Consider the following 13,425-nt stretch of genomic DNA (forward strand, 5'->3'; position numbering starts at 1 on the left):
CAGAGACCGAGATGAGAACAGAGGGAGGGATGGAGAGAGAGAGAGAGAGAAAAAAAAAAAAATGGGAGGAGGTGCGCGGCTAACGAGGATGGTGGTCCGGCTGATGGGGGAGGGGGGGAGGGAGGGAGGGAGGGTGAAGATGGTGGTGGTGGGTTACTGTCGGTGGTGAAAGGGAAGCAAGAGAGGGGTGGATGTGTTTTGATGATTTTTTGTTTATTTTGTTATTTATTTTGTGTTAATAATTTTTTAGTTTTATTTTTATTATTTAAAATGTGGAAGGATTGCCAACATGGAGTGTTGGGTCCCACAAATCCACAACATGGCACAAACATGGCAAATGCTGGTCTTATGTGGGTGAAAAGACGATATTACCCCGCCATGTCAGCATCTGTAACGGAAGTTAAGACGGAGTTGACAGAATCGGGTAATGTGGGACACGACATAAAAGTTTAGGAGGTTGTATGATACAAATAAATATGAGGGGACAAAATGAGAAAAAACCTAAAAATCAGGGGGTGCAAATAAGCCTAACACAAATGGAGATGCAAAGCAAGGTGGTAAAATCATGGTCTTATATGTAGCTTGGAAAATAACAGATGGAAACCAACTCTTAATTATGTTAATGACGAATTTACTTGCTCCACAATTGCATAACTTGTTAGACAATATACATAGGCCCCACCCCAACCCTGTTCAAAAATGTCGTTGCTACTTCAATAAAAGGATAAATTTGTTTTGACAAGGTGAGACAAATGGCATGGACTACTTTTTTTTTTCTTTCATTTCTTTCTAAATTAGAAGGGGTGAAAAACAAATGTTCTACAATTAGATAATGAATTACAAATTACAAAGATGAACAACTGTACATAAGAATGATGGCAGCGAGAAAACAAAAATCATGTTTTGGAATGATTACCAACTCCCCACTATTAAAAGGGGCAGCTGCTGTAAAATAAAATCGAAAAATCATTCCAAAATAATTAACAAAGACTAGCCAGTACTCCCGCTGCTGGTTCCTGACACTCGCAAAACTTCACCGATCCCACATAGCCTGATATATCGCAGGTCTGTGCTTTAACCAATGCACCATCTCCTTGTCCAATGAAGAATTATTCACAACACTGTCTAGCATTGGACTCCCAAGAACTTTTGGAGAGCTATTGAACGACCATATTCGGTCCTTGGGCCAAGGTCTCTGGGGTTGCTTCTCCTGGAGAATATTGAAGGAGATAAGCTAAGCAACCAATATTAAAAATAAATAATAAATAAATGAAACTGACAACTAAACAAACACAAGATTCTTTGGGCAACCGCATCCTGAATCAAGCAAAAAGAGGGCTTGTAATTTGAGTTATAAGCAGCCTGAACCAGCTCAACCCCCAGTCTCTAGTATTTATGGATTGGATGCATAATACTTTAAAGAACAAAGGCACCAAAAAGTAAAACAAAAATGCGAAACTCACCATCCTCGCAATCATAAATTTCACAGTCTTTGGGCCATAAACACGCTGTCGCGAAGGTTTCTGAATCTTGGCATAGAAGGAGCCGATGTCAGGTAATGACAAGCAGCCCCTACTTGCTCTAGCCAAGCTACAATCTGGATCTGCATTAGTCTGGTTATACCAAAAAATCAGCTGCCCTAAACAATAATTCTCCCCATAAGTCTTGCAATACTCCTGAAGACCTCCCCCCAACTTCTCAGCGCACTTGGGGCCTAGGTCAAGGGGACTAATGTATACCGGTGGCGAAGTTACTGCCTTGTATTCCTGAAAGTTTAAATGAAGTCTGCTTTAGATTCAAAAAGAGAAGAAACACAATCGAATTAGAAAACCTTGCTAGAGGTTCTTATTAGAAAGGCGTACCCGTATTCTAACGAAGCCCTTTGTGTAAGCATAAATGTGGATCAAGTCAGCAGCAGCGTCTTGCCGAGACTTGTATGTACAGGGAAGATTGCGGACCTCATCTCTCAACCTTCCAAAGAAACAAGAAATCTCATAAAGTTAGCATCATTTACAAGATCAAAACGGCATAGCATAAGACAATAACACAAGTGCATGCCACTCACCATAGTAAAGATTTTTTAAGTTCTTTGCATATGTCATATGAACCTGATGGATCATGATCAAGCATCTTGGATTTGAGATCATTTAGCAAGTGTTCCTCCACGTGAGGGGCCATGCTCTGAAGAAGCTCCTCAACAAGTGATCCTTCTCCCTTCCATAGAAAGCAAACAGCCGCTTCAGGACTCAACCGCTCCAGTGGAGGCGGAGCATTCTTTGGGTTGCCAAAAACGCATCCCATAACATACCTCACCTGTAGATATCATTGTAACAGATCTTCATCAAACTACAGAATAGGCCCATTATCATTTGGTAATTATTTCCCCAATACAAATGATCTAGATTGAATTTGAGAATTGTCATACACAAAGATTCCTAACAAAGAATTCAATACACAATAATCACGTGAGTGTACTAGTTTGGCTCTGAATCCTGGAGATGTAATTTTTAGTGCTTGAAATTGCAAGAAAACCACTAAGTTCAAAATCATCATATCATACAACTTTCTAATTCGGAAATCATTATACCACACGTGTCATATGTCATAATAATGTGCTTGAGCACCAAATTCACAGTACAAAAGATATCCTCTAATTTTTTTTTTTTATTCAATACCTAAATTTAACAAAAAGAATACAGAAATACAAAGTTCTTTTACAATTTGGAAAGAGGAATTCACCTTGTCAAGGGTAACAGCCAAATTCTGAAGCCTTTGGTTGTACACACCCTCCGCCTGAACCTCAGCATCACTCTTCTCAACCTCAAGACAAATATCTGAAAAATACTTCCTTTTTTCTTCCAGATTATGCCTTAAAATCTCCTCAGGAAGCTTTGTCCTCTCAAAATTTATGAACCGCACCTTTAAACAAAATGAAATGAAGAAAAAATAAATGATAGTTGATTTCAAAAATTACCACAAAACCAAAAAATAAAGCAGCAGGAAGGCCACATACCAAGCGGGCCGAATAAGCAATCACCCAATCTGGCAACCCACCAAGCAAGCAACTGCCTAAACCAGCCCTCCCCAACTCAAGATAATCCTCCTCAGATACTGAATTTAACTCGCAAGCTTCCAGCATTAACTGATGACGATCCAGGATTCCATGCCACTCCTTTAGCACCTGATAAATGAACAGCACTCCAGTTAATAAAAAATAAAATGACTTTAAATCAAGGTGAAGTAAAACAATAGAACTTCACTGGCTACACCATCTGCCATTGGGCACCAAGATTGCAAGATTTAAAGTAATAGCTTGGTTCCCTTCAAAGAAACCTGAGCCTCGAAGAGGTGCAGATACTATTTTTCTGATACCTTTTGAAAAGCTCCTTCGCCTGTCAAATTCAAGTAGCTACCCCGACAAACTTGGCTTCCACACAAACAAACAGACGCTTCGTATTCTTCCTTACTCTGTCACAAAATAGATAGGCATCAACTCTTACATACATAGTCATGAAAATTGAAAACTAGCTGTACATGAATCCCATAGGCAAAAGAATCACACCTCTGTAACAGAATTGTAATCGAACGTGATCTCCTCACCATATTGAATTTTACGAACAGTGTAGATTCCAATCTGGTAATGACCATCTACAGCAGTAACTCTGCATTCAAGAAACAATCGATGTTAACAGAACTAGCAGGAAAAGTTCAGCTAGACTAAGGAAAAAGTAACAATCAATGTTTACAGCAGTAACTTGTATCAAAATATAAGACAGAAAAAGAATTATTCAAATTCTATACTTTAAATGTCAAAATTCACAATTCCTGCACCGCTCAGTAAAAATTCCCTGTATGCAAGGTGTATTCATAACCATCAAGGCCACTCACTGATAATCACACTAAGGTGAATTTGTGGTGCCATAATAACAGAAGTAAAACAATAGAACTTACTTTGCTTCACAATTAGGTCGACATGAGTGACAAATTCTACTTGCATAGTTTGCCTTATGCATGGCATCAACAACAACTAAATCATACCCATCTGCATCACCCTGCCAAATAACAATGAATGATCAGATGCAAATCAACAAAAAAAGCTGAGAAAAAAAAAAGATATGAAATTGTGCAAGTGAAATGCACCTTCGGCCTTTCAAGATAAATGTTGTAAAATTCTGGAGCTGGGTCTTTACTATTTTTCTGCAAAGATCGAATCCCATCTTGCTTCTCGAACCATTTCCAAACAGGATAAACCTATAAATTAATATTTTAAGGGGTTGTAAGAGCGGAAAATTCTCACCCAAAAAGAAATCACTAAACTTTAATTTAAAAGAAGAAACATAATTTTAAAAGCAGAAACCATCACATATACACTAATTTTATGAGGTATTATATAATTTTGCAATGCAACATCATGAATTATGTCCATGTTATCATATTTAAGATAATAATAATAATAATCATCATCATTTGGGTAAGAAGGGTCTTCGCAATAAGGCAGCCCTATATAAAAAATATGGGAATTAACCAAAAGCCCACAAACCATGCACATTATGGGTGAATAAATCAACAGAAAAGTCAAAATTAATCAACAATAATTGAGTAAACTTAATGATATTCAATAACAACAATTAACAACAGAAGACAAATCATGAGATGCACTTGTAACGAGATCAGGTCTTGCACATGATACATAAGAAAGAATATCTAAAAGAACCCTGGTTTACCAAAAAAAACCGTCTTAATTGCAATTTCCTGCCCCATGAAAACAGATACAGATGACATCATTTAAAAATTTCCTTTTAATAGTGACTGAATTCAAACTTCATGATAACAATTGGGTACATAGAAATTATATGTAATCCATTATAAAATGATTAAAAACCTATGAGAAAACAACTCCCAAGGACAAATATACAGCCATACCTCTCCCAAAAATTCCACAACAAAATCATCTTCTCCAAAACCCTCTTCTTTGTTGCAAACGACGCCAAGCCCCTGACCATAAAAAGTTAACAATTTTTCAGAAGAGTAATGGATCACAAAACTAAAAGCTTGGAAGAAATTGAGGAAGTAGCATCTCAAAAAATGGAGAAATAGAAAAAGTTAATTTAATGCAATAAATGGATGATGTGCATTTACCTTTCGATAAGCAACATACTTATCATCGGGGCGACTTTCTATGGCCTTCAAAATACCCTGGCACATTTTCACAGTTCGCATATCACCATCCTCCTCTGCAGCTTTTTGGATGTCTTCAACAACAGGCATCAAAGGATAGATCATAGGAGTAGTTCCAGACCCAGTGTAGTGCCTCACTTGCTTATTCAACGTGCGAAGGAGAACATCTTCGATAAACAAATGCTTCTCCAGAAGAGGCCAATCCAACTCCTCTGGCATGGAATCAAGTAAAAGATTGTGGCTATAAGGATCAATGCCATAAACTTCTTGCTCTAGAACCTCATCTCCAAGCATTTTCCTTGGCTTGTAGTCCTTGACTTCAGGAAGCTCCATATCAGACTCATCCTCAATTCCATTCTTCTGAGAATTAAGCTTCTCAACATAGTCATCTGGTAAGGATACCTGCATCTTCCGCTTCACATTCTCCTCATTCGATACAATAACATATTCATCAATGACTTCATATTTCCTAGTAACAGGAGGAACCAAGCTCGATTTTGTCATGCGAGCACCCCACTCACGATCATCAGCGGTAGAATCAAAACCCTCATCAGGTGAAAGGCATCCATCTGCTCTTGACTGACCAGTTTGACTTTGTGATTTGAATTCCGCGTCACTTTCTGTATCTGAGGCAGTACTCTCACTATTGCTCTTGCTATCTTCAGAAGACCTATCAAGATCATCTGAGGTTTCACTCTCTGAATCCATACATTTTTTATTTAATCTGGATAAACGCCTTCTGATTTCTCGATCGGATGTATACTCTCCATAATCCAAACCACCATTCACAAAGGAAGTACCATTACTCCTACTCAAGTACTTCCTTTCAGTGGCTAATTTATTGGGCTTCTTTTTATACTTGGAGGCAGAAGAGAACCCTGGATATGTCCCATCTTCCCACGACTTGATAAGTTCATCTCTTTCATGCGAAGACTTAGAGGCCCCTTCCAAACGTGTGGCAAGTTGAATAAACAATGTAATTATGTGATTCATGTCTCCAGCATCACCCCGGTTCTTTGCTCTGCACCCACGCAATAAAGAATATAAGAGAAAGAGAAGAGAGAGAGAGAGAGAGAGATTTTATAATTGTTACCAAAAAACGTTTTGATTATACATAAAGTGTCACCTATAGAAGACAAAAATGAAAAAGAACTTACTTTATTGCATCCCTGCACATTCGACTGATATCCTCCTTGACAGAAGTCAATCCTCGGCGAATATAATGTCCATTTTTTATTCTATCCTGGATTTCTGCAACCTGGTGAACAAAGAGACAACAAAGTTTGAGAAAACATTTAAAAATTAAATAAAAATAAGTAAAACTGAACTGAACAAAACTATAAGGAAAACAAACAAAGACAGAAAAACCTTATCAAATGCATCTTAAATATGAAAACATAAAAAACAAATGCCTATCAGTACCTTAGGTACAAAGAAATCAAAGGTGTTCTCCTTCATGATGTCCTTCAGACTTGAAGCAAGAAATTCCTCCATCCTCTTATAACCATGTTCCGATTTCTTAATGGACAACCGCCTCATACGAGCATCCCTAGATAGAATGGATGAGGACCGTCTAGCATCAAATAGTTTTGAACGTTTGTATAAACTTCGCCGGAATGATTGATTTGCTGAGTCTCTCTTATCCACACTATCGAAGTACTCTTTTAGTTCACTAAAATCATCCATATCATTTCCTAGAACCTTACTTTTAGAAACAGATGAAGATTTCTCAGTGATCTGTTTCAGACTCCTTATTTTAGAATGTGATTCTTCACATATCTTTGCGCCACGTGAACTCCGGCTCTTGATCCAGTTCAGATTCTGAAATTTAATGACCAACTCACCAAACTGGTTGCAACCCCTGATATCTATGCTAGATAAACAAGGAAATGAACCAAGAATCTCTTCAAGAGTGTGGGGGGTGATGTTGGTGCAACCAATTAGAACCATAGAATTAATCTTTTCTTTACCATAACCACTCTGCAAACAAACAATAACATTAAATTTAAGAGGAAAGAAATGAATTTTTTGCTTTTCTGCAATGCCAAAAAAGAGTAAAACCTACCATAATGTTCACAATCATGGAATCAGTGCAGTTAGGACCCAAGGATGACAAGTCAACCTGTCTTGAAATATCCTTGTAAAACCTGGCAGCAGCTCTCCAGTGCTTACAAGCCAAAGAAGCAAAGGTAAGGGATTTCATGTCTAATCTCAAAAAATGGAAGACCCGTGCCAGCACATGCCCATCCAATAAACCCCAGCTTCCTATCTCTGAGCCATAACTCACACTCTCTTCTTCGTAGAAAGAAGCATCACCACATAAATCCTCAAATGTCGAATCATCCTTTTCTACTTTATGCAAGTCCTCTTCAATGTCGTAGTCTTCTTCACTTTCATCAACCAGCAACCGGGCTCTTTTAGCAGTACGTGCATCACCATCTGCAGTAACCCCAAATAGATTAATATGTGGATAAAATGAAACTCCATTATGGAAACCAAAGTTCAGTTGAAAGGACATGGCATGCATCATATGTAAAAGATAAAATTATAAGAGCATGGGTCGAGGAAACAAGGTTAACAAGGACAATTGCAACTAAATAAGCCATTCTTGACCATTTCTATGAGCTAATATAGTATAAAAACTCAAATGAAATAAGCCAACTCAACAAGGTTAACAAACTCACATGAACTAAGCCAACACAACAAGGTTAACAAACGCACATGAAATAAAGTATAAAAACAAAAACAAAAAGGTACATGAAATAATAATTCCTATTAGCTCCAGACCTGCAACAAGGAGTTCACAAACTGAATAATAGAGGTAATAAAATTAGTTAGAATTTTAAACAAACTACCACACCAAAATCTATTAAGAAGGAGGCTACCCATGAATAATAGCTCGACAGAAGACGTATACAATAGCTCATATTTAATTTGGACTTTTCTATCTTGGTGCCATGCTGCATCCTCTAATATAGAAATGTTGATGCAAACCAGAAGATCAATAAATAACTGAAGAATGCTAAAAAACAAGATAGGGTATTGCCACATGAGTAGAAGATGGTAGAAACTGAATTGCAACAAGAATAATGACTGACATATAATGACTTGCTTGAGGTTGTAGCTTTTCAGGTGTTAACATGAAATGACAGAGAGACAGAGAGAGAGAGAGAGAGAGAGAGAGAAAGAGAGAGGGATAGAGATGAATTTAAACATGGGAGAATGATGCCTGGAGTACGATATGAAAGTTCCAAAAAGGAATTAAGATAATATATATCCTGAAATTAAATTTGAGATGAAAACAAACAAGGACGAGCAGAAATTTAAATTGACTTGATCATACCTGCTTTCCAGTACATGTGTTTCTCCAACTCTTTTTTTGGCTGCCTAGCATTAATCCATGGGTCCAAAACATCATTTATGGCTGCAGCAAACTCTCGGCTTTTGTAAGATTTCATCACCAATTCATGAAGCTTTCCACAGGTATAACCAATGAACTGAGGGTGCAGGTTGTGGAACCGACCCAAATCTGTGTTTGATTCTTTAAGTACAGCACTTTGAGATCGTGAAGGAGAAAGTCCTGAAGAATCACTAGATGTTGAATTCTTCTCCTGCTGAATTGTATTAGTAGCTTCAGAAGTCTCCAAGGCAGAGGTAACGGGAACCCAGACTTTATCAAATTTTCGGAAAACACTGCTATGCTTTAGGATCACTCCTTGATCAACCAAGACCTGTAGCTCTGAAAATGATGAAGGTCCTCGTTCATGCCCAGCACCATCTAGGTAGTACCAGTCACCCAAATGCAACTGCAAGTCATCAACTGTGCCAATACGGTCTTTGGGGGTGTTAATGGATGTAATGCATTTCGAAGAGCCCAGTGAACCTTTGTCACTAACCGGTTTTAATTGAGTATCACCTTCTCCCGATGATCTCTTCCCATCACTACTGGCAGAATATGACCGTGCAGACCTTGACAAATGCCTCTCCATTCCCCGGACTTTCGTGCGGGGCTCAGAAACAAATGAGCCATGGTCTTTAACCACACATGCATTTATCCTGACTACTGGAAGCATAGTTCCTTTTACTCCTCGTATGACAGTAGGCTTACTTTGAATCGGAAGCATAGTTCCTTTTTCATCTGGGCACGAAAAAGCCCAAGTAGGTAGATCAAGCCTTCTGCTCTGTGAAGGATGATACAATTCATCTTTTCTATGCCATCGAGGGTCTTCATACCCAGACTTTGGCATCTGGCATAACGGGAAACCATCATTGACAACAAGTTTCTTCCTAGAAGACCTATCTTGCACAGCTTCATCATTTCTCTTCCAATCACCACCCTTGCATGACCATCGACCAGAAAACCAGTCAGAAGAATCACCACAAGCAAAACCATAATCCTTGTCAGTGGGTGCAGTCAACCTGATTTCTGCAGCTTCTTTTAGTTTAATGTCAGAATATCCTGGTTCCTCAGTTTTCAGATCACACTGTTCATCAACGTGACCTTGGGTAAAAACTGTATACGACAAGAGGTACATGTGTTTAGGCACAGAGAAATGTGTAAGTTCAATAGTTGTATTTCTCAAAACTTGTTCAACTCTAAGACTGTAAAATATTAAGATTCAAAATACAACACATAATATCAAGTTGACGTCCTATTAAACTTTCACATCCTATGGTATCATGTAAATAGTCAGAGCTGATCCAAAAATGAATAAGTGAGAGAGGATGGATGAAAACAAACAAACAAACAAATAAAAGTAAGCAGATCTAAAAAATAAAAATTAATTAAAAAAAAGTAATCAATGCCAATCATTATGTACCTTCAGTGTTTCCCCACTCTTCTCCTTGTGCATATTCAAAGGACATTTGCAAAACTTCTGCAAAATTATAAAATTCCAAAAAAGAGGAAAATCATTAAGAAATCCCCACACGCAAATATAAATAAATAAAATAAGAGTATAAGTTGTCACAGCACAACAGAAATAATCAAATAAAAATTTATTTTAAAATATTAATAATAGCAATCAAATAAAAAATACCTCCAACAGCTTCAAGCTCCCTGCCAGGAATAACTGTTAAACCCTCCATCAGAGCCCCAACCCTTTCTTCAATATGGAGATCTCCTAAAGGCTCACAAGCAGCTCCATGAACATCTGGGAACCCTGGCGGCAGCAAATTGATTGCTGCCTCCTTCCCAGTCTGAGTACCATATTGCCCAGCATCTCCAGTGTCTGCCAATAGATTACCAGGAGCCTCTGGAGGGCTTACTAGACGAGTTATAGAATCCGATACAATGGATGGGAAATTCACGGTTACCAATGGTGAAACAGCATTTTCAACAGTTACCCACCTATCACTATCTGAATGCTTGACCATATGATCAGACATCAGAGCCCCTTCTTGAACAAGTGCTTTGAGCTCACATAATTTAGAAGGCCCACGTTCCACACCATAATAATCAAGGTAAAACCATTTTCCTGTGGATGGATCAGCAACCACTGGGATGTGTGGTGGTGTGTCACATATATCCATATCTTCTTCCATGGAAGGCAGCTCTTCAGGAGGGGCTATACTGATATGAGAACTTTCTTTGCAATTTACACTTGGACTTTGCAGCTCTTCTTTGTGAGGCTCACAGCTGACATTTGTCTCCACAGATCCATTAATATCAACCACAGTGCTTCTATCTTGAGATTCTTTAGCAGAGGAATATGAGTCTTTTCCACTGGGATCCTTCTGCACCAGCTTATCTTCTTGCCCTCTATTACCATGTTGGGAGTTGCGCCTTTCATTTGCTCCACTTTTCCGACTCATCTCTCGATGATTATTAGGTCTACTCCGGTCATGCGGGGACTGCTCCAAATAGTTTGGAGTGTGATCCCTGCGATCATGGTATCGAGGTCGATCCTGTGGAGACAGACTGCGGTTTCTGTGATCATATTGACGACTCCGATCATATGGAGATCTCTCACGACCATATGGTGACTTCTCCCGGCCATATGGTGACTTCTCCCGGCCATATGGTGACTTCACACGGCCATATGGTGACTTCTCACAAACATATGGGGACCTCTCACGGCCATATGGAGATCTCTCACGGCGAACTGGACTCCGGTGATCATAATATCGGGCCCGGTCACGTGGGGACCGCTCAGAATGACCTGGACTTCGCCCATGCCTATCATAAACCACTCTGGAAGACAAAGTAGATTCGTAATGCCTGGAATACTTGTCTGGTGCTACTCTTGACGAAGAAGAATTCCAATAACACCTCTCCACAGAACCGCGTAAATACTGTTCAGAGTGGGCAGAGCGATTGGTGTCATCAGAAAGCCTGCGACTTTTTGTACCTGCATAATCCCCATAATCTCCATAGTGCTTTCGCTCACTGCTATTTGAATCAGCACCATACCTCTTTAACCTATTAACAGAAGAGTACTCCCTTGCGTGGCACTTACCATTGCTGTACTCATTCTTGTACACACCGTCCTCGTCAACAATTTTGGAACTGATCCTTATATTCCTCTCCTGGCCACTCTCCCACCTGGGAGTACTCTTACAATGCTGAATTCCACTTCTATTAAATTCTTTCCTTCTAAAAGCATCATCATTTGAGTACTTCCCAGAAGGTGGTGAACGATCACATTTCCATCCCTTGTCCTTACCCATATCATACCTGCGCATTTTAGTGTAACTGTAGTCATCTCTGGCCAGTTCCCCTTTCTGCCATCTTTCTGGAATGAACTCACCTTTCTCAATTTCATCCTTGGGTGGTCTCCATGACCCAAATTCTGTTTCGCCTCTTCTACTCTTCTCTGAAACTATCTCCCCCTTCTCTACATCCCCTCTTCGCCATCTCCCGGCAACTGACTCTCCCTTCTCCACCTCACTTCTCCTCCATTTCTCACCAACAATCTCTCCTTTCTCAATCTCGCTTCTCCGAAACTTCTCCGGAGGCACGAATTCACCATTCTCGACTTCCACTTTGGGCCACAAAGTCCCCAATTCACCCTCTTCTACTTCCTCCTTCTTTTCCTCAGCATTTTCACCATTCTCAGCTTCCTTAGTAGCACTCTTCCCACTTTTATCCAATCCCAATGCACTTCTTTCGGACTCCACCTTCTTCACGTACCCAGATTTCTTGACGAGCTGCTTCTTGGGCTTCATTACCTTCTTCTTAACGGGCTTGGAATTGAAGCCATTGTTAGCATTCTTGCCTCCGCAAAGCGCAGTCTTCTCCGGAATTGGAAACCTTTCCATGATATTATGCTGCAAAGGCATGCATGCGACACCTCCATCGCCCATGGAAATCCCAGCCCTCTTCGCCAAACTTCAAAACCCTAATTGTCCCCTCCCCCGGGGCTATCGATGCTCATGCTGCAATTGGCTTCAACTTTTTTCCTTTGTTGGATCCTCGCACCAATTCAAAACCCTATTTCCACAAATTCAACAAACAAATCAATACAAACCCAATGTAGGGTTTCAATGTCAAACGCACGCATGCATAAATAAAACGAAGCATAAACCTTTGAATTGAATAAGCTTCGAAAATCAAAACCCTAGCCCGAACGTCAAAAGAAAACCAATTGGAATCAAAAGGAGGAAAATTACCGATAAAATTTGACAAGCTGAGTGTACAGATCGGCGAGAAAATCTAGCTGCGAAGCGAAGAGCGTGTGAAGAAATAGACTTAATGAAGAAAGATCGAGAAAACGCCCAGAACAGAAAGCTCGAAATCAATTTTCTCTCTGAGAAAATCTCTCTGAGTTCGTGTGTCTCTCTGCGTTCTCGTCTCTCTCTCTCTCTCGCTCTCTCTCTCTCCTGTTGCTGTTCTTGGTCTGAAAGACGAAACCTCCGTGTTAATATTTTGCTTTTTCGTTTTATTTTTTCCGATCTTTGCCCTTTGGGCTTGTGTTTCGATTGTGAGAGTCGCGTGTTACATTATCGAAAGTACAAAAATAGCCTTGGGGGTCTTGGTCTCCGTAGCGACTAGCCTAATGTTTTATGTACATACGGATCGGGCCACACGCAGGCGCCGGAGTTAGCCGACTTCAGTAGTTCACTCACGCACGGTCACTTCGTTACTTCAATTGTGGGACTCACTTACTGGATTCTCAATTCAGTGTCCTTTTTTTCCTAAAAATTCAATATCACAAAATACAAACCCCAAAAAAATGCAGAAGGCCAAAAAAGTTACAATAAAGGGATAAGTACAGTATTTTCTTCAAATTATTAGTGCTTTACACT

At 39.5% G+C, this 13,425-nt stretch overlaps 1 protein-coding gene across 1 annotated transcript; it reads right to left on the reverse strand.

Moving 5' to 3' along the window:
* Window positions 1-746: 746 nt before the first annotated feature.
* Window positions 747-13,031, reverse strand: SDG2 (SET domain protein 2). The gene is made up of 19 exons (XM_086239729.1): window positions 12,790-13,031; window positions 10,218-12,610; window positions 9,999-10,055; window positions 8,522-9,691; window positions 7,244-7,617; window positions 6,601-7,158; window positions 6,336-6,436; window positions 5,140-6,199; window positions 4,924-4,995; window positions 4,141-4,251; window positions 3,952-4,052; window positions 3,563-3,662; window positions 3,373-3,468; window positions 3,014-3,181; window positions 2,740-2,919; window positions 2,066-2,313; window positions 1,863-1,971; window positions 1,464-1,766; window positions 747-1,210 (listed from the first exon to the last, which is right to left on the reverse strand). Exons 2-19 carry the CDS (start codon window positions 12,481-12,483, stop codon window positions 1,034-1,036), a joined length of 7,251 nt encoding a protein of 2,416 aa, XP_086095855.1. The 5' UTR covers window positions 12,484-12,610; window positions 12,790-13,031; the 3' UTR covers window positions 747-1,033.
* Window positions 13,032-13,425: the final 394 nt, after the last annotated feature.

This window comes from Dryas octopetala, chromosome 4, assembly GCF_963921425.1.
Source record: "Dryas octopetala chromosome 4, drDryOcto1.1, whole genome shotgun sequence".
NCBI lineage: Eukaryota > Viridiplantae > Streptophyta > Magnoliopsida > Rosales > Rosaceae > Dryas > Dryas octopetala.